This window comes from Hypanus sabinus, chromosome 7 (assembly GCF_030144855.1).
Source record: "Hypanus sabinus isolate sHypSab1 chromosome 7, sHypSab1.hap1, whole genome shotgun sequence".
Taxonomy (NCBI): Eukaryota; Metazoa; Chordata; class Chondrichthyes; order Myliobatiformes; family Dasyatidae; genus Hypanus; species Hypanus sabinus.
The window spans coordinates 35,251,362-35,274,205 of NC_082712.1; the positions used below are offsets into that span (position 1 = coordinate 35,251,362).

The 22,844-nt window shown below is 37.6% G+C and overlaps 1 protein-coding gene across 1 annotated transcript in view; it reads left to right on the forward strand.

The window, feature by feature from the left end:
* The window catches only part of homer1b (homer scaffold protein 1b), a 71,274-nt gene that overhangs the window by 21,444 nt on the left and 26,986 nt on the right, over positions 1-22,844 (forward strand). Inside the window, exons 2-7 of the mRNA XM_059974461.1 lie at positions 4,515-4,671; positions 6,962-7,093; positions 9,875-9,967; positions 12,948-13,090; positions 15,984-16,140; positions 19,378-19,488. Coding sequence (XP_059830444.1) covers positions 4,515-4,671; positions 6,962-7,093; positions 9,875-9,967; positions 12,948-13,090; positions 15,984-16,140; positions 19,378-19,488 — 793 coding nt within the window. The remainder of the gene's footprint in view (positions 1-4,514; positions 4,672-6,961; positions 7,094-9,874; positions 9,968-12,947; positions 13,091-15,983; positions 16,141-19,377; positions 19,489-22,844) is intronic.

The following is a 22,844-nucleotide window of genomic DNA, read 5'->3' on the forward strand; positions in this document are numbered from 1 at the left end:
CAATAGTGCATCGAGGTTGTCAGAAGTTAAGACAGTAACATTGCAGAATGAAGTGTAACAGCTATAGGGGAAAGTTCAGTGCAGGTAAAATAAAATATAAAGTTGTAACGAGGTAGATAGAGGCAGCAGAATAGAAGCTGTCCACAGGTCTGGTAGTACGTGCTTTCAGGCTTTTTTATCTTTTGCCTCCAGTGAGGTGCGGGGGGTGGGGGGGAAGATTGGGTGGGGTGTTTTGATTATTCTGGCTGCTTTACTGAGGCATTGAGGGTGGTGACAGTGTCTGGATCTGTGTCCGTGCATTTGTGCACTTGTTGTGGGGCAGAGTTCCCTAGGACATGTGTTCTAAAATACAGAGTCTGACTTCCTTCCTTCCTTTAGGCAAAATCTTTGTTCTGTTGAGACTGCAATATTTCAAAGATTGAATGGGAGGGGTATGGAGGCTGTGACCCAGGTGTTGATGGGACTAGATAGAATAACAGTTTGGCATGGACCAGATGGGCCAAAGGGCCCATTTCTGTGCTGTAGCGCTCCATGATACTGTTGTAGTTGATGTATCGCATGTTAAATGAAATCACAGGCAGGTAGCTTGCACTCTTCATTGGCAGAAAGTCTTTTTCCATCCCAAGGGCGAAAGAGGTACTTTTTCCAAGTTACTGTTCTAGTTAATATTTTACTTGTAGAGCTTCAGTAATCTGGATGAGCTGCTTAAAGCTATCCAGTAGTAATGTTTGAATTATCAGATAATGAGACTAAACTGAAGAAATCATGCTTACTGAGTTTGCTAGTGCAGAAAGGAGAGGCTTAATGTAGCTTTACTGAAGTGGTGGAAACATTGAAGTAGGCAAATGATGTGAAAGAAATTCTATAAATAGTCCATTTCGAAGAGGGGAAGTAAACTGAGGTCAGTTTTTAAAAAAAAAAAATTGCTTTAGGATGTTCTTCAAAGCACACAATTAAAGATTAGTGTGAAAGGTATTTTAAATACATTAGGTTTGTAAATAACAACCTACTTCCTTCCACACGAGTTTCCAAGAGCTTTCATTGTAGTAATTAGGATTACAGCTGTGTTCCAGTCAACTGGAGCAATTTTGCAGATTGAAAGAAAGCCTCGCTTTAGCATTTGCTTTAAGCTGTAATTTTCTGCAGCAAACTGAATGGGCAAATCAACATCTTCACCAGGTTTTGAAACTGCTTTGCTAAGCAATTGTAAATATTAAAGGCTTTCATGATTTGCTTTTAATATTCTGAATGTGGGAAAGCCAAAATCATTGGTATCCTAAAATGGCTTCTGAAAAATGGACTATCAGCTTAAAACTGTCATTCTATTGGCTCCATTGGAAATTTAAAATACTTTTGCATTAATGTGCAGAATCATTGTATTACTGGCATACCGGCATTTATTGCTGGCACATAATTGTCCTTGTATTCGATGAGTTATCACTCTTCACCATGTGAAGAATGTACTTGTTCAAAGAGAAGCTTCAGGAACTTGGCAAATGCTTTGGAGTAAAGGTTTCAAGAGTCCCAGTCTATGCCCTGTTCTTGTATCTGCAGTATGTGTGGCTAGCTCTGTTAAGTTTCTGTTCATTTATGATTACAAAGATGTTGATGCTAGTGATGGATTCTACATCAGCAAGACAATACAGTACTGTCTACTCGCTTTACACCTATGACAGCTCCAACACTATATAAGGGTTTTCTGACTACACCACTGTAGTAGGCTGTATCAAAGGGAGTGGGTGATGAGTCCACATACAGGAGTGAGATTGAACACTTGGCTGAGTGGTATAATAATGGCCTCTCACTCAATGTCAGTAAGACCAAGGAACTTATTATAGATTTAAGGTGAGGGAAACCTGAGGTCTGTGAGTCAGTACTCATTGGAGGATTAGAGGTGGAGAGGGTCAGTAGCTTTCAAATTCCTGGGTGTCACTATATCAGCAGACCTGTCCTGGACTGTTCACATAACTATTATTGAGAAGAAAGCACAACAGCTCTTCTACTTGGGAATGTGCTGAGGTTTGGCATGTCATCGATAACCTTGGCAAACCTCTGTAGATGTGCAGTGGATAGTGCGCTGACTGTCTGCATTACAGCTTGGTATAGGAACACCAATGCCTTTGAGTGGAAAATCCTATAAAAGGCAGTGAATTCAGCTCAGTACATCACGGATAAAACCCTCCCAACCATTGAGATGTTGGGTACATGAAATGTTGCTATTGAAGAGCAGCATCCATCAGCAAAGATACTCATCACCCAGGCAATGGTCTTTCCTCACTGCTGCCTCGTGACTCAGACCACCAGGTTCAGCAGCAGTTACCATCCCTCTTGAACAAAAGGGCATAGCTATACATTTAATAACTTATTATATTGTTCATGCTTGTTATTTATTGCTATTTATTTATATTTGCACTGTTTGTTTACAGTTGGTGTTTAGATTTGCTAAGTATGCCTTCAGAAAAAAGAACCTCAGGGTTGTATGTGGTGACATGTATTTATTCTGATAAATTTTACCTGAACTTTGAAGTCAAAAGATTGGAGATCGGGGGTGGGGTGGGAGGTGTAGTTAAACACCTATGAGTGGTTATTTGCCTGGTATGGATGTAGTTAAGGCTTATTGCATGCCACGTAACTGCCCAAGCCTGATGTTATGGATGTTTTCTCTGCATGATAGGTTATAAATTGAACTGAGCACTGTGTGCTCTTTATTGAAAATCCCCATTTGAACTTTGAATATTGATGCATGATATTTAATGGTTGTAAACTGAGACCAAGTAACTTAGACTGTCACATTTGATATTAAAGACCAGTCTGTACATCAAAACTCATTTCCTTACTTTGGAAATCCCGCAGTCAGAAAGTCCCAATGAACAATTGTACAGTATTTTCCATTACACAGCCCTTAATGTACCACTAAACTATTTGCTTGCACAATACTTTTTCTATCAAATGATTACGCACTCTGCAGTTAATACTAATCAAAACCAATCATTAAAAATGAAATGATGTAAATAGAGGTTTATATTTTTTAAAAAACTGCTGCTGTAGAAATATGGAAAACAGCCCTTGCAGAAACTCTGCACTAATGAGTCTGGGTTGGGCAATATTTATAGAGCAAAATAAACCCAGGATAGATTGCTAGCAACCTCATTTCTTTGTATTTTAGTCTTAATATCACGTTAGAGCTCGAATAAATTCTCTTTTTTTAAAAGGACTATTCCTCTAACCATCATGAATAGGCAGGTGATGGCTGAAAAATCATTTGTCAAAACTTTCAGGAGCCTTTCTAAATAAGTATTCTGCAGCTTTAGGTATTAACACCTTGTTTACTAAGTGATTTTTGTGATAAGCATTAACTGCATAAGTTGATATGAATTGAAACCTGATTACTGAGGCAAGCTGACAGGAGCTCATTTTAGTACTCGATATGAAACTGGACAGTGGTATCCCATCAATTGTGTTCCATCCCTAAAATGTATAGCTGAATATAATATTAAACTAAATATGTTTTTGTTTTAAAAAATGTTGAAAATTTGGGATTATTTTGTTAGAAAATGTTGAATTATATCCTATGTATTTTTTTGATGAATTGTCCTTGACCTGTATCCAGTTTTTCTGCATATCATACTACTCAAACCACCACTTACCTTTTCCCCACTGCACAGCTTCTCCTGACTCACCACTGGATTCACATACTTTCTGTTTATATCTATCCAATTGCAGCCAGGTAAATTATTAGCTTCCGGTCTCCTGTAAACTTCTATTTTGAACCCACAGATTTTTCCATCTGTTTTATTTTCTCCTCAATCACATCCAGCACTAACTTGGAGCCTCTCCATCACCTTTAAATCATATTACTTGTCTGAACAAAACCTTTCTGCAAGTAAGACTGAATCCATTCTTAAACCAAGAGGTTTCATTCAGGATTTTGGTTTTCTCCCACACTCCAAAGATTATTATTTACTTTATTTAAGAGATACAGCGCAGAAGATGCACTTCAAGCCGCGTTACTCGGCAACTCCTGATTTATTCCTAAACTAATCAAGGGACAATTTACAATTACCAATTAACCTACCTACTTGTACATCTTTAGACTCTCGGATGAACCCGGAGTAAACACACTTGTTTCATGGGGGAGAACGTTACAACTCAGAGGATGCCACAATTGAACTCTGAACTTCGACACTCTGAGTTCTAATAGTGTTGTGCTAACTGCTACATCATCGTGGTAGGTTACTGACCATGTTATGTTCATGCTGCTTGCAATACTTACAGGCTGTGCCCAGCATAACCCTCAGCCTGGTTGTTGTCACAAGTAATACACTCCACAATGTTTTGATATACATGTTGCAAAACTCACCTAATCATTATTACAATGTACTTTTGCAAGTGTTGGAGATCTATTGTGATGTTCCAATTTAGTTGTTGAATGGACTGTGATTGAGAAGATAGTTTTTTTTTTGTCTTCATTGAAAACTGAAATGAATGAAGCAACTTGTCCTTCTGCTTTTCAGGGAACAGCCCATTTTCAGCACACGAGCCCATGTCTTCCAGATTGATCCCACTACAAAGAAGAACTGGGTTCCCACCAGCAAACATGCTGTGACTGTGTCCTACTTCTATGATAGTACAAGAAATGTCTACAGAATAATCAGCCTTGATGGGTCAAAGGTGAGATATGCTTAAAAGTACAATTTCTAATGCTACATGAATTAGTTCTTCTAACTGCAGGCCACAAGTGCAAAAGAGTACCGATTGATAAAGGGACTAAAGATTTTTTATCCTCTAGTTTAAGACCCTGAATTCATCTTGGTCACTTTCTCCTGACGCTTTAGTCTCTTATCTTTTGAAGTAGGGCCCAGTCATGGAATTACTATGGCTAAGCAGGATATCATTTATATCAGAAGGACATCATTATGCTCACAGTTAACTTTATAGAAATAAGGGCTGTAGCCCCTGCCAGACAAATCTGTACGAGGTGACTGCCTCAGTGTAAAGATGTCGTCTGCTTGATTACTGATCCTAATACTTTTTTCCAATCTTGTTTTGAAAGTGAAGGTGTCAGATTTTTGGATTTTGGTTTGAAGGATTTTCTTTTCATTTTTCCATTGACACTGTAACTTGACCACTACATGAAGAAAGCTAAGTTTGATTACTGTTCCTGAGATTATTTTAATTCACATTTGTCACCATAGGCACATGAATTGGCATTGTCTGATTAGCTTCCTTCAAGTCTCTGTTTATGTCTGGAATTCCTTTGCATGCTGTCTCTGCTGTGGCAGCTTTGCTGTTTATGTCTGGAGTTCCCTTACATGCTGTCTCAGCTTGTTGAGGTTCTTACTTGGAGCCACATGGCAATTTTACGTCACATTTTTAATGGTTTGACTATTTTTTTGTTTTAATTTGAGCTAACTCCTAAATTAATTGTTTGACCTGTCTTCCCCCATAAAAGTGATAACCTTGGGGATAGGTTTCATTTCCCACACAATGTAATTTTCTTTGGCTTTGGAGTAGGAGCATTGCATGTAATAGACAAGTATTTTAAGATTGTTTTTCAGCATTGACCTAGTTTACCCATATGCAATATTGGGCAATGTTTCCACCTACCCAGCCCTATCAAATCAGAAGATAACTTTCCTGCTCTTTACCTTGCAGATGAAGTATGTTGCGTTCTTTGGGGGAGTCTAGGACCAGAGGGTACAGCCTCAGAATAAAAAGTGTCCCTACAGAACAGAAATGAGAGATTTCTTTACCCAGTGGGTGGTGAACCTGTGGAAGTCACCGCCACGGACAGCTGTGGAGGTCAAGTCTTCGAGTATATTTAAAGCAGAGGTTGATAGTCAGGTGTCAAAGGCTGTGGGAGGGAGGCAGGAAAACAGGGTTGAGAGGGATAATGGCCAAGATGGAATGGTGGAGCAGACTCAATAGGCTAAATGGTCTACTCATGCTCCTGTGTCTTATGGTTTTACGGTATCTTATGAATATTGTGTCACTTCCTATAAAACATGAACAGTGACTTTCTGTGCTCAGCGCACTTTGTACTTGTAAACAACCTGCTTTCGGTTGCAAAGCTGCTTGTAAATCTATTTAAGAATCTGTGTTAATATATTTACAGATAATATATTTAAAAATAACAAATATGTTGAGAACAATTACTGGATTTAGTACTTAGAAAGGAATTTTTTTTTGTAATATAGTAGGTACAGAAATAGGCTGTGTTGCCCCTTGAGCTTTCATCCAGAGCTCCCCAGACCAAAGAAGTGACTGTCTAAAGGTCAAAAGTATCAAATGTTATCTGGAATACCCTGTCAATATTTAAAAACAGCTCTTCCTGATTAACTGATTCCTTACTAGTTTAACAATTGATCAGTACCTTTTATAAAACTGTTAATATTTTTTATTAAAAATTATTGGATCTTGCAACCTGCTCAATAATGATAAATGGAAAATTGTTTAACACAACTATCGCTGAAGCAGTCATCCAGGAGAATATTTTATGCTGTCCACCTGGCATCTTTCAATGTCAATTCTGGATGACAGCTGAATTCCAATAAAATAGCACAATTGAGTCTTTAATGGTAGAGTAGGGAATTTTCTTGTTTATTTCATGTAATTTCTGTTAATACCCCAATGTACTTTTAAAAACAGCTTTTTAAGGCATTCTGTAGTATTATATTAACCAGGTATGCTTAAATGGAACACAGGAACAAGGGTGTCTGAACAGGGCTGCAGTGAAACAAGCATTACCTAGTGAGTCATGTACTGAACTATCAAACTTCTAGGTGGTCAAATAGCAGATTGAGTGTTTTTTATTCTTTTGCACCATTAGTTATTTGAATTTCATGATCAGTATGTGCAAGTTTGGGGAAAGTAAAGCTACTGATTTATCCTTTTTAAATATCCATTAAAAATCCTTTTCCTAATAGTTTGATTTTACAAATTACCTATTTTTCTCTTTCAGGCAATAATCAACAGCACAATTACTCCAAACATGACATTTACAAAAACATCTCAGAAATTTGGTCAGTGGCCAGACAGCCGTGCAAACACAGTATATGGTCTAGGTTTTTCCTCGGAGCATCATCTGACAAAAGTGCGTAAAATCATGTAGTGTGATATTTTTGTCATTGTATATTGCTTGCAGTTGTACTAATTTGGGGAAAGTGGCTGGATAAATATTTTGATTCATTCACTTGCAATTGTGTTCAAATTGCATTTAAGGTCTGTAAAATATAGCCTTATTTTCATCAGGAAACTCACTTAACATTTACAAGACTAAAAATGCTTAATGGTTCTATATTAATAAATAGAAATGTATTTGGATTGTTTAGCAGGTTTTCTTTTATTTGTGCAATAAATGAACATGTAGAGCTTAAATGTCCACAAGCCCCTTGGTTAGTGGTAAGGGTTCATGGCATTTTAAAAAAGGGTTGGGAACCCCTGGTTTAGTCTGTGCATTGCAAGATGTTGAATTGCATATTCTGATTTAGCAGTATGCTGAACTTCAGCTTCATGACCCCACAAACTGGGTGGAAAGTTAATTGATAGACATGGCAATGTGTTAGGTTGTCAATAATCTTCTGCATCACTTTGACAAGACATTGCCAGTTCTTTGCTTAATCCATACCTTTTAAAAATAATTGGTAGTACTACAGAGAATTAAAGATGTTTTCCATGCAAAATGTGGGAGAGATCTCAAGCTAGTTCTCTGAATGGTGGTAGACTCAGAAATCCCCATATATTTAAAATTTGGTGGATGTTTACTTGACGAGCAATAACCTGAAGGTGTACGGCTGAGTGTTGGCGGTACTTTTTTGACTGGCATGTATCCAGTTAGACGAATGTCCTCTGTCAACAATTAATGATTTAGTGTGAAAAGTAGTCCCTCACTTGGATATGGTTTTCATAATGCTTTGAGACAGAGGCAGCTGGAGATTTTAAGTTGGATGTAGGTTAGGGAATTTCCACTCAGTAAAGAATTGAAAGCAAAAAATACTTAATTGTATCCAGACCACTGTGGACTTGTGTCACTGAGACAATGGAGAAATGTTTAAAAATAGACACACCTGTATTTCTGTGGCATCTTGCCTGCATTAGCTAAGTGCATTTTATCTGATGGTAATACTGTTGGCAAACCTAAAGAGAATGTAATAGAGAAAGCTTTATGAACCAGCTTTGAAATTATAGACCTGTTAGCTTGACATCGGTGGTTGGGAAGTTGTTGGAGTCGATTGTCAAGGATGAGGTTACAGAGTACCTGGAGGCATATGACAAGGTAGGCAGAACTCAGCATGGTTTCCTTAAAGGAAAATCCTGCCTGACAAGTCTAGTGCAATTATTTGAGGAAATTACAAGTAGGCTAGACAAGGGAGATGCAGTGGATGTTGTGTATTTGGATTTTCAGAAGGCCTTTGTCAAGGTGCTGCACATGAGGCTGCTAAACAAGATAAGAGCCCATGGAATTACGGGGTAGTTACATATGTGGATAGAGCACTGGCTGATTGACAGGAAACAGAGTGGGAATAAAGGGATCCCATTCTGGTTGGCTGCCGGTTACCAGTGGTGTTCCACAGGGGTTCATGTTGGGGCTGCTTCTTTTTACGTTGTATATCAACGATTTGGATTATGGAATAGATGGCTTTGTGGCTAAGTTTGCTGATGATACAAAGATAGGTGGAGGGGCCGGTAGTGCTGAGGCAACAGTCTGCAGAGAGACTTGGATAGATTGGGGGAATGGGCAAAGAAGTGGCAAATGAATAACAATGTCAGAAAATGTACGGTCATGCACTTTGGTAGAAGAAATAAATGGGCAGACTATTAAATGGGGAGAGAATTCAAAGTTCTGAGATGCAACGGGATTTGGGAGTCTTCGTGCAGGATACCCTTAAGATTAACCTCCAGGTTGAGTCGGTGGTGAAGAAGGCGAATGCAATGTTGGCATTCATTTCTAGAGGAATAGAGTATAGGAGCAGGGATGTGATGTTGAGGCTGTATAAGACACTGGTAAAACCTCACTTGGAATTCTGTGTGCAGTTTGGGCTCCTTATTTAAGAAAGGATGTGCTGACATTGGAGAGGGTTCAGAGAAGATTCTAGAATGATTCCAGGAATGAGAGGGTTAACATATGAGGACTACTCTTGGACTGTACTCCTTGGAGTTTAGAGGAATGAGGGGGGAACTCATAGAAACATTTCGAATGTTGAAAGGAATGGACAGAGTGGATGTGGCAAAGTTGTTTCCCATGCTGGGGGAGTCTAGTACGAGAGGACATGACTTGAGGATCGCAGGACGCCCATTCAGAACAGAGATGCGAAGAAATTCTGTTAGCCAGAGGGTGGTGAATCTATGGAATTTGTTGCCGTGGGTGGCAGTGGAGGCCAAGCCATTGGGTGTATTTAAGGCAGAGATTGATAGGTATCTGAGTAGTCAGGCCATCAAAGGTTATGGTGAGAAGGTGGGGGAATGGGACTAAAGGAGAGATTGGATCAGCTCATGATGAAATGGCGGAGCAGACTCGATGGGCCAAATGGCCGACTTCTGCTCCTTTGTCTTATGGTCTATGGTCTTATGAAAAAGAAAGGTGTAATGATATCTGGTGTTAACCTGAGAGTGAGACCTAGTTTCTTCAAACTTATGAGCAAATTAAAACTGTTGCATACAGAAGGTAAAATAACTTCACACAATGTTTCAGCTGGTACTATTTTTTTAAATTCTCACGCAGGTGATTTAAATGTCAGAGGACAAAGTGTATCGTTTAGGTATAGCTACTCTAAATTTTCTTTAATCCGAAATCTGTAGTCGATTTGTTTCCTTTTGTGGTCTTTCTATCTTTATCAGCCGATTATTTTTTTAAAATAAAGTCTTTTTAAAACAGTTTGCAGAGAAGTTCCAGGAATTCAAAGATGCAGCTCGAATAGCAAAAGAGAAAATGCAAGAGAAAATGGAATTAACCAGTACACCTTCTCAGGTGAGCACCACTAGTTGTTAAGTTGCCATGAATATTAAATGAGAACCATGAGGTATACTTTAAAGTGCAACAATGTACCATTTGTTGTTGGGTCAGACCACAAATCCTTGACAAAAATCCTTGGATTTTATTGAAATGTATAAAATTCTAAAGGGATTGGACAGGCTAGATGCAGGAAGATTGTTTCCGATGTTGGGGAAGTCCAGAACGAGGGGTCACAGTTTAAGGATAAAGGGGAAGCCTTTTAGGACCGAGATGAGGAAAAACTTCACACAGAGACTGGTGAATCTGTGTAATTCTCTGCCACAGGAAACAGTTGAGGCTGGTACATTGGCTATATTTAAGAGGAAGTTAGATATGGCCCTTGTGGCTAAAGGGATCGGGGGTATGGAGAGAAAGCAGGTACAGGGTTCTGAGTTGGATGATCAGCCATGATCATACTGAATGGCGGTGCAGGCTCAAAGGGCCGAATGGCCTACTTCTGCACCTAATTTCTATGTCTCTATGTAGAACTGAGTAATTGGAATAAATCGAGGATATTGGTAAATTGGTTTATGACTGTCACATGTACTGAGGTATAGTGAAAACTGTTCTGCACAGTAGTACAAGGGAAAAGCAAAAAACAATGTAGAATAGTGTTACAGTTCCAGACTGTTGACCTCACATTCTACCCCATCATGGCAGAGACTAAGATGCACAGCTGTAATGAAGTAGATTGTGATCGAGAGTTCATTTTGTCGTACCTAGGCTCTAATCAAGAGTTAGAGAAATCAATACCCCACTTTTCTAACTTTCAACAATTCCTCCCCTTCCCCCTTTTTTCTTTTTCTATTCTCTGTTCTGGCTCCCCTCTCATCCTTTCTCCTCTTGTTTACCTGTTCATCACCTCCCTTTGGTGCACCTCCTCCTTTCATTTCTGGTCCATTGTCCTCCACTATCATTCCTCTTTCAGCTCTTTATCTCTCCCACCTATCACCTCCCAGCTTCTTTCTTCAATATCAATCCCCCACCTCCCCTCCCCTCACTTCGTTTATGTCACTTGCTACTTGTACTTCCCCTCCCCAAACTTATTCTGAATTCTGTCAACACACACAAAATGCTGGTGGAACACAGCAGGCCAGGCAGCATCTATAGGGAGAGCGCTGTCGATGTTTCAGGCCGAGACCCTTCGTCAGGACTAACTGAAAGGAAAGATACTAAGAGATTTGAAAGTAGGAGGGGGAAATGCGAAATGATAGGAGAAGACCGGAGGGGGTGGGATGAGGCTAAGAGCTGGAAAGGTGATTGGCAAAAGTGATAGAGCTGGAGAAGGGAAAGGATCATGGGATGGAAGGCTTGGGGAAAAGAAAGGGGGAGGGGAGCCCCAGAGAGAGATGGAGAACAGGCAGAGTGATGGGCAGAGAAAGAGGAAAAACAAACAACTAAATATGTCAGGGATGGGGTAAGAAGGGGAGGAGGGGCATTAACGGAAGTTGAGAGAAGTCAATGTTCATGCCATCAAGTTGGAGGCTACCCAGCTGGTATATAAGGTGTTGTTCCTCCAACCTGAGTGTGGCTTCATCTTGACAGTAGAATGAATACGCTATATGAATTCTGAATATGAAAAACAGAATATGAATTCTGTTTTTTTTTTTATTTTGCATGGAACAGCTGATGCAGATGCCAAAACAAGAAAGGGGAAAAGAGCTGAAATGTGGATAGTTCAAACCATTAGGGAAGGTCAGTGAGAAACTTAGTTTTTTAGATCAGGGCAGTCTACATTTCATAGCATAGCACAAAGCTGAAGGAACTCAGTGAGTCAGGGAAACAAAACAATCAACATTTCAGGTCACGGCTCTTTATTATGTCGGCGGAACTTTGTGTTTAAAACTAATACATCTTGGTCACAATGGTACTGCAACTGGTGACCTCATTGGTTGCTGGAAGTTGTGCTTTATTTAGATCATTGATAAATTGATGCCCAGGGTGGATTCCAAGTTTAGAGTTCAACTCGTAGCACTGAAGGGTTGAGAGAAAACATGGGGTGTATTTGTATCAGCTGCTATTTTCTCCAAATTAAGTAAAAATATTTTGCTATAGATAATGAAGTTTTGTCATCAACTCAAATCCTAAGTCAGGACTTTTCGCACTGTTGGATTGCCAGCTCATTTTAAATATAGGCAGGGGACACACCAGTTCTACACCAATCAGTACTTGGATATTGAACAATTTATCTTGAGGTATAACAAAGTAATGCAATTTACTGTAAAAATCTGACTTCAGAAACTGAATAAAACAGAAGGGATGCAAAACATCATGCTCTTTTTAAAAAAAAAAATTCCCATAGACTAGAACTTGAGTGTTGTGAATTCCTGAACATAAAATGAAAACAAATATTTTTAAGATACAATAATGGATGGAAAAAATCTTGTCCTATGAAATAGTTCACTCAAACCACACTTCACAGATATAAAGCAGCATTTCTCCATACAGTAATAGAGTGAACTCCTGTTTCTATTTTCTCTTATGTGTAAATAGACTTGATGTGTAATTACATGTCCTATAACTGTCCAAGGTTCAGTGATCAGAAAAACCTGAAACAATCCCCCAAACAAACCTTCATTTTGATGGACAAGGATGGTTAGGAAGGGAAATAGCTTCTTCTCTCAGGCAGTGAGACAACTGAACTCTCCCACCCAGGGCTCATTAACATATGAAGCACCAATAGCTTATACTGTTTACTACTTGACTTGTGTCCAAACTGCACCTTGTGACTTATTTGTGGTAATTATTACCTTTGTCTTTGAGATACATGAGCTGTGTTGTGCAGAACTGTTTTGGCGGAATATATGTACACAGTTGAATGACAATAAATTTGAACATGATAATACACTTCCAATTCTATTCTGTGGGGCTAATTGAAACATTTTCAGTCAATGATTACTTATTTTATTTTCTGAAAGAACCATTGAATGACTTCAAGAACATTTTTGCTTCACAGGAGTCTGCTGGCGGTGACTTGCAGTCACCTCTGACACCAGAGAGTATCAATGGGACGGATGATGAAAGATCTATTCAGGATGCGTCACATGAGTCTGATGCACGGGCTGAAATTAACCAGAGTTCTCTGCCCTTCACTCACAGGTAGGCCAGCAACATGTGAAAGCTCACGTTTGCGCCTATGAATACTATTGTGCTGCTCTGTTTTTATTTTAGAACACCATTAAATAAAATGTTGTGGCTTTTTAATGCAATAGTATCCTTTTTGAAATTTAATATTAGATCGATTAAGAAATGAAAGCAGAGCTGGGGCTTGAAAGATTGGCCATCAACGGTCTGGAATTATATTAATAAAATACTTATTTGACTTGTTGATTTTTGTAATGCAATCATTGAAATGACAATAGGCTGCTGCCCCACAGTTTGTGATCTAGATTCAATCCTGACTTTTACTGTTGTCTGTGATGTTTCCGCATACTCCCATGACTACATTGGGTTTCCCCAGGGTTCTCTGGTTTTCTCCCACATCCCAACAATGTGTAGGTTGGTAGGTGAATTGACCACTGTAAACAGTCTCTAATATGTTGTTGAGTGGCAGAATCTGAGAGGAACTGATGGGGGAAGGTAATATGGTTGTGAAAATTATTGGGGGAATGGGATTGTACCGTCATTTGGCTTTAACTCAGTTGGCTGAAATGACCTCCTGACTGGTTGGCAAATGTGATAAATAACAGCACAGTCCAGAAGAAAGCTCACTTCAAAAACCTGAAGACCCTAATGGTGAGCATCTGTCTTTATATAGTTCTGTTGCTATTAATCACCAGTTCAAAATAATCCCATGCATTTAGAACTCGTGTTACTAAGTTTGCAGAGCAGACATTCACTAGAAACAAAAAACAGAATATTTTAACTTTTCAAATGGCATATATGGTGTCAAGTAAGGATTGGGATGTCTGATTTAAGATAAATATTAATATTAAAGAAAACTAGTATCCATGTAAATGATTACAGTACACAATATTTGTGAAAGACCCATGTTGCTTGGTATTTGTGCCTTTTGATAACTTCACCAGAAAATCCACGAGGAATAAATGATTTGTCCAGAACTGAGTCAAGATTGCTCTTCATTGCCATGGAGAAGGCTGCTAATAGTAGACATTGCATAGGATGCCACGTCACTGACAGTAACTTAAGGGTTTCCATGTTAAGCTGTGTACTTGTTGAAATCTCAAGTTGTTGGATTCATAGGATATTGTTATTTTTCCCATTTTTCTGGGGGGGGGGAATCTAGATTGATTGGCAGATCACTGAGCTTTTTAAAATTCTAGTAGTTACTTAAATACTGAAGGAACTGATTTGCATAAGAACAAGATAAAAGTCTGCATTTCACTCCCATAGGATAAAGTGGAGAAATAAGACTATCTTTTATTAGAATGTTGTAAAGGAAGCGGTGTTGTCAATTTATTGAATGGTGGGATTTTAACTTTCCCCTTTAGAAATATGAAAAATGAAGAACTTTATGAAAATGTTATCAATATTAAGTCGAACAGATTAAGAATTTTTAAAGTTCTTGTACAGTGAAAGGAAAAACAGAAGCTGAGCCAGACCTTGGAAATCACTTTATCAACATTTTCATTAAATTTAGCAATGAACTTGCATAGTCAACAGAAGTGAGGATTAATTCGTACTTAAATAGCAAATGAGTCCTGTCTTTTAAAATAAAGTCTTCAGTGCTTTATCAAAAAATTGGAAAAATTAATAATTAAAGTAGGTATGGCCACTTCTGGTGAGGTAAAGTCTAAACTCATTAATCACTAACTGTTCAGCTTTTTTGCAAATGACCCACTTAGTTCTGTCTTCTTGGTTTAAACAGCTTTTGAGTTCAGGGTCACAGATGGTCAGGTTGCAGGAGTTGGACCTTCTGACTGAACCCAATTTGAAATGTTAATACGTGATCATGGTAAATTTCCAAGCTAATAGTTACTGATACTGAAAAATTGAAGATTTGGCTTCTCATGTTTTGGACTAGACTGAGGAAACAACAAAATTCAGGCGAGCCATGAAACTATACTGCAGAAAGTTTCCACTGCTTTCAGTGGAACAATCTTTATAATAGGTTAAGGATCAACTTTATTTCCTATATACATTAGGAATGTATTAGAAATCTACTGTGGTATGTTGCCATGACATACATGAAAAAAAGTATTTAACAAATAGAATTATAAAAAAATTTAAGGTTAAAGCACCGATATGAAATAAAATGTGTACAAATACATATCAGAATGTATGTACAATATAAACAGCATTATAAAAAGTGGTTTGAAATGTTTACAATGCAGTAACTGATGTATACAGAGGTGGGGCTCACTGGAATGTTGTTTAGATTAACTGTCGAGCTGAAGAAATTTTTAAGATGGCATGAAGTTTTTGTTTTAAGAGCCCTATAGTACTTTCCAGAAGGAAACTTCTGGAAAAGGTAGTTTACTGGGTTGATAGTGTCCGCAATAATTTTCCTGCCCACTTTGTCTTGGGCACAAATCTTGCAGTGTTGGTAGACTGCAGCCAATAATTTTAAACTGTTAGGTCAGCAGAAAAGGAGAAAATAAGATCTGCCAAAGAAGTTGTTAGATTTACTCAAAAGCATGGCCAGAATGCTGGGCTTTTCTCTGTTTAGGTGATTGAGGAGCATAGTGAGAAGCTGCTGGAGAGGGCAAAAAGAAGTTCAGGGTATGAGCAATGGAATTTGAGAAGAATGACCATCTGTATCCAGTTCACTCAGATTTGTTCTGTATTCAACAATATTAGAATGCCAAAGGAAGTTGGCCTTGAGATAGTTTACAAGGAAAGAGAAGACAAGATAAGAGTATTTTGATGGATAGGAAAACAGGTATGAGTATTTTAGTGGGCAGGTGAACAGTATTTGTGAGACAAGATAGATGTATAAGCAAACAGAGGACAAATTATCTTTGTCTTTAATGTTAGCTTTTTTAACATTCTGAAATTTTGCACAATGCTTAATACCAATTTCTTTTCATAGCACTACAATAGGAAAGCACTGGGAGTCTGAACTGGCGACATTAAAATCCAACAATGCTAAACTTACAGCAGCACTCCTGGAATCTACTGCCAATGTTAAACAATGGAAGCAACAACTCACTGCTTACCAGGATGAGGCAGAACGTTTACACAAAAGAGTATGTATTGATACATTGTTGTTCTGGGCAGAGGTGTATAAAATAGTAGTTCCACATAAACAATTGTGGCAGATTAGTTCAAAGACTTTTACATTCAATTAGTCTATTCTAGAATTATGATTTGATTAATTGCAATTTCATTTTTTGTCCAAGGGGGCTTTGTGTATATTTCTCGATCTAGTTTTGGGCTTGCAGAATTAATCAAGATTGTAGAGTCTGATTAAGCAACAAATCTCTGAGTGGATCTTCAGTTCTGTTTTGTTAATTATCCAGATCTTCAAGTGTAAGGGTTCAGAGGGTCCAGAGGAGGTTCATGAGAATGATCCCAGGAATGAAGGGGTTAACATATGAGAAACATTTGATGTCCGTGTGCCTGTACTTGCTGAAGTTTAGAGAAGGAGGCTCAAACTGAATGGATGTGGAGAGAATGGTCCCAATAACACAGGCTTCTAGGACCAGAGGGTACAGCCTCAGAATAGAAGGATGTATGCTTAGAACAGAAGTGAGGGATTTCTTTAGCCAGGGAGTGGTGAATCCGTGAAATTCAATGCTACAGGCAATGAAGGCTAATTCATTTGTTATATTTGAAACAGAGGTTGATAGGTTCTTGATTAGTCAGGGCATCAGAGGTTACAGGGAGAAGATAGGAAAATGGGGTTGAGAGGAATAATAAATCAGTTATGTGCCGATTGGTGTAATTTTGCTCCTGTGTCTTATGGTCCAAGACTGAATCTTGCATCCTGGGAAAATTTTGTATTTTCAGTGGCTGGAATTTAGTTATATACAGTTTTTATCCTCGGACCAAGTTTCTTTACTGATTAAAACAGAAGTTATTAATTCTCAGCAGGATCTTATTGCAAAAGCTATGCTTGCATGACATTCATATTTTCAAAGTTGAAAATTAATTGCCATATTTATATGCATATGTCAATTGATGTCAGGTGGTATCCTATGTAGAACAGTTAATGTTGCTGTTTTCAGAGATGAGCATAAAATAATTTCTCAGAATGGTGTATCATGAAGAATAATTGTGCATATTTGGTGAAACTTTAGGGAAAGGCAAATCTAGATGATGAATAGATACATTTCAGATTGTGTTCAATTTAGTATTTCATTGTGCATTTGAGAGCATTTAGCTGAAATTTAAGATGCTGCAGTATACATTGTATGCTGATTGTATGCTAATCTGATCCAGAGATAAAGTTGCAGTGGTAAAGCTTGTGTCCTTGATTTTATTTTAAATTGGTAATATTGCAAGAGCTATATGAAAGTTACAACAGTTTATTGGAGATCCAGCAGGGGGAAAAAAGGATTAGCTTTTCTACAGTACTGGCAAGAGGGGACAGATGCCTCCACAGTAAGGGAAAGGAGCTAATTTAGCTGCAGGGTTTAGATGGCATAGTTTCTAACACTCAGTGCCAAGGAACTTAGTTGATCTTCTGCTTGTGTTACAGCTGACTTTGGGTTGGGAAGGCAAATTTGTCCTCAAGGCAAAGAATATCGTATAAAACTATAAATTGGGTGAACTTTATAAGTTTAGAAAGGGAGACAAGTCATCACTTGTGCAAATTCTGCCTAAACCTTTGCCAAATTTCAAAACATTCATGCAATATGCACATCTTGATTTGCAAAACAAAATAGATTATAGGTATTATTGCTTTATGCTTTTAAGCCAGATTGAGCCAGGAGTTCTTGGTTTATCTACCCTCCTGCATATTGCTAATATCATGGTTTACATTTTGGGTCATTTGGAACAGGCTGCACCTTGTAATTTTAGTACTTTGCAGATTGCAATATTTAAAACAATTGCTTGATAACAATGTTTTGAAGCAAATAACTTGTTCCAAATCATTTGGCATAGCTTGTCTTTAATATAATACAAATATTATTATTGAATTTGTTTAACTATCATTAAAAAAAGACAGACCTAGTGTGGATTAAGTGTTTGCTTCTGACATTATGAATAAAGATCATAATGAAACATCTGTATCATAGAAAAGATGATGCATACTTAGATATATAGTATTTTGTCCTGATCTGGTCACAATGAAGGATGTTGTATAACTATGAATTTGTATAAATGATCTTGCAAATCAAGTCGGAGCGGCCTATTTGAATTTTAAAAAGAAAATCCTGGTGTTAATAAACTCCATATAATAAAAATGAGTTATTATTTCATGTTGCACTACCATAACTGAACTTGTTGCTTAGCTTTTCTAAAATTGTCAGTGAAGTACAATCTAGAGCAGGAATTTAAAATTTAATAACATGTTTGTGTACCATCAGCTGATTGAGAGTCTAGCTAACTCACATCAGAGTTTGCAATTGTTAGTGGCAAGAATTCATGTGGGTTTGAGTGGCCTGGGATCAGGCAAAAGTTTGAATATCTGCTTTTACAGTTTAGTCAGTCTGCCCCCTTGTGTCAAAATTTTGTCCACGAAATGAATGAGAGCATGTGGGCTAACTTTTGGGTTCTTGTGTTTGTATACCCTGCAAGAAATAGTAGAATATGAAAAGGATAAGTTGAGCTGGAGAATTCATAACTATATACCTGTTTTACTGTTTTAAGAACTGAAGCATAAGGTTTGAGACAGACACACACATGGTTATGATGTTTATGATTTTATATTCAGGTTTACGTTTGTGTAGTTTTTTTTACTGTAAGATGGGCAGTCCACTTTCTACATCGGTCAGAATTGTCCTGAGCTAAACACCCAATATTACAAATGTTTTAATTCTCAGTAATAAATTTATCAGAAGTCTTTAATGTTTTGGATATGTAATCTTAAATCAACTTGAACATTTTTCCACCTGTAATTCCTTACGTTGATGACCTACTTTGACACGTTCAATCTTTATGTAGTGCTCAATATTCTAACGCATTAAGTTATAGCAAAGAGTAGCCAATGGGAGGAGAAATCTGTTTCATGTTGAAAGGTATTTTTTTAATTAAACATATATTTGTGCTTTATGGCAAGGCAAAATAATTTTCTTTATAGTACCAAAATTCTACAAAAGCAGTTCCTTTAAGCTTTTATTTCCCTTCAACCTCAATGCTATTAACTAAGCCGTGTAGTTCATAAAGTCAGGTTTCTCCATTTGCCTCAAATGTGAGGATCTTATACAGGAATATAGTCCATGAAATTTTGATCTGGGGATTCATTATGCTTCGGGTTCAAACTTTTGAGTTGGGTAAATGTGTTTGAGTCTAGTCATTTGATGTCTTTCTAAATTCAGGTTTCTGAACTTGAATGTCTAAGTGGGCAGGCAAATGTACTCAAGACACATAAAACTGAATTGAACAGAACAATAGAAGAACTAGAGGCACAAATGAAAGACAAAGAGGAGGTAAGGGCTTAATCTATTTGAACATAATGTACAATTGAAATCTTTCTGAACAGTAGACCTGGTCTATCAAGTTTGTGTAGATTTCCTTCCATACGTATTGCTGCGCAATGCAGCTATTTTGATGAAGTGCAGTTTCAAGTTTTTCAGTAGGATGTAAATCATTGTTCTATTAGACCATAGATATAGGAGCAGAATGGGTTTATTCTGTCCACCCAGTCTGCTTGTTTGGATTAAGTTTTTACTCCTGTGCAATTGCAGTATTAAATTTTGGATTGGAACAATGATTTTGTACTCTTAGATTTCTTTGATTCCATATCTGACTTAAAGAAATGCCTAAATGTTACATCCTGGACTTTGGCTGTTCATCTAAACCAGTCCATTTTGGTGTTGCTCATAATGCAAGCAGATGGTTCTAATCATATTTACCCAACAACTTCCTATATTCTCTCAATGTCTTTTCCTTCATCCTCTATTTAGTCTTGTTTAGTCTGGATTGACATGATGGTGAATTCACATTTTGATGCATCTCCTACATTTTGCTATAAATTTATTTGCTTATTTAATTTTGTTCTGACAATGGCTAATACTGCACTCTTCAACTTCGGTAAATTATGTGGCATCTACCATGGTAAAAACTATTTATAATATAAAAACTTTTATCAGGTAGTTCTATAACCTGCCTTCCTGTGGAAGTCTGCATGAGCTGATTACCATTCTATTTGATATACAACTATTGTATATTTGTATATCAGTTTTATATAGCAGCACTCAATATGACTCCAAAACTTTGTTACTCTAACTGAGGTGATGGCCTGTCTCTAGGCTTTTCCATGCTCTAACTCAAAAGTTTGCCTTCTATAAATGAAGAATTTGTTCTAATGGTGATTTTATTTTTGGTGGCAACAACTACAAATTAGGCCATTGTCTTTGAATAAGTGGCATAATTTGCTGAGAAACTTGGATTGTACTGCTGTGAGCATAGCAACCAGCTAATGTCCATACAGTATTTTAGAAACTGAATGGAACAGATGGTTTAAATTATTGACTTGTGTTGTTTGTCAAGTAAGTGTACTGGCATTCAGGTAGTGCCCATGATTACACTCTATTGTGCTTGCTTGCTCAATGTAGATTGAAACTAGTTAAGTTTGAGAATTAAAAGCTGCATAGTGATTATATCTTTATGCTGCTCAGTCTTTTGTTTTTATAATCGCTTTAAAATTAGTGAGCATTGAACTCGAAAGTCTTTATGAAATATAGACTTGCCTCTTGTATGTAGTACAGACATTGGGTGTGTATTTGTTAGGATTTAGGATGGAAATTGCATTGAATATTTTATTGGACCAAATCCAACTGGATCCAAATGACACAAAAATTGGAGTTGGATCAGCTGGAAATTTGGATGTTGAAATATCAGGTCAAGTTGAATCTGGAGATTCAGGTGTTGTGTAGTGAGAGTACAAATCAAGGGGAAAGTATACAGTAGATGGCAGGATCCTGGGGAATAGTAATGTACAGAGGGGTCTTGGGGTGCAAGTCTACAGCTGCCTGAAAGTGGCAACATGTCATAGTTATTGAGCATGGAAATGTGTCCATCAGACCAACCCAAGCGGCCTTCTTAAGCAAATCCCATTTTCCTGCATTTGATCCATATCGCTCTAAACCTTTCCAGTCCATGAACCTGTTCAAATGCCTTTCAGAAGTTATAATTGTACCACTTCATCTGGCAGTTATTTCAGATGTGCCCTCTGTGTAGTGAATAACTTCCCCTTCAGGTTTCTGTTAAAAGCTACCCCCTCTCACCTTAAACCTCTAGTGTTAGACACTCCTAACTCTGGGGGGGTGGGGGGGAGAGGGGGAAGACTGTGACTGTCCACTTTATGATTTCATAAACCATCTTCAAGGTTATCCCTCAGCTTCTTTGCTTCAGCGAAAACAGCCCTGCCTATATATCTCTTCATAACTCAAATCCTCTGGTCTTGGCAATATCCTTGTGAATCTTTTCTGCATTGTTTTCAGCAAAATCACATCCATTCAGATGTGGTCTCAGCACCATTCTACACCAATGGATGCATAGAGCATGCTTGCCTTCATTGTTTAGGGATTTGAGTGTAAAAATGGGAAAGTCGTGTTGTAGCTGTATAAAGCTTCTGTTAAATCACATTTGGAGTATTGTGTGCAGTTCTGTTTGCCACAGTAGAAAGGATGTGGATGCTTTGGAGAAGGTGCAGAAAGGGTGCACCAGGATGTTACCTGGATTGGATTATTAACTGTAAGGAAAGTTTGGACAAACTTGTATTTTTTTTTCTGGAGCATCATGAGCTGATGGGTGACCTAACAAGTATGTTAAACAATAAAAGACACAAATAAGATAGTTATGGTATAAGCAATTGTCTATGTTCTTACCATAATTTCAGGGCATGTCCGCACCATAACAAGATATCATTGGTTCAAGTTAGAAAATTCTGCACCTTTTACAGGAAAATGTAGTCTTACTGGAGTGAAGATTTCATTTCAATATTTTATAAAGATGTATTTCCACCACACTGACTAGTTGTGATTCGGTCTAGTTTTTTTTTCTCCAAAATGCATCCCATTTTTTAAAAAATAAATTCCAGCTGCCACTTTTAAACCCAATTCTTTATTGTAAGTGATGTTACAATTTCCCTTGTCTTTTTGAGAAATTAATAAGCTTTGCATTTTGTTATATTTTGGTCAATAAAAATATTGCAGAACTGACACTATTACTTACATATAACCATTTAGCAGTAACTGTTATTAACTTCTCAATTTTCACCCTATTCATTTATTTCTTCGATCCTCAAACATTATTTCATTTTCAGAAATCTCTCAACATAATGGCTGCCCCAGTTCCATATGCCCCTCCCTTTCTGTCATACCTGTTGGATCCTCAAAATTTAAATTGTCTAAGCACAGTTATTGCTTTGTACATCAGTGCCATCTAATTAAGTTTTTCTCTTTCCCTGTATATATCATTATTTCATCCTCAACATTTTCTTTGCTACAATCTATACCAGTAGTGACTTTTCAATTAAAATGTGTTTCTGTATTGATACTGATCAGTTCTCATCTGCAGTTATTGGATTTATGAAATGCTGCTTTGATTTTCACACTCCCAATACAAATACTGATAGATCATCTCAGATGTTCGGACCTTTCTAAATACCCTTTTTTAACTATTGCTTATCTCGCCCTTTGACCCTTCCAGAATGTACTTTTGTCAGCTATCTTTCTGTTTCGCATGCACTGGTGTGGTGTAAAGTAACTGTCTCCCCCAGCTATTGTTCGTTCCTTAAGAAATTATTATTATTGGGGTGCTGTCTCATTTTTGATATTTT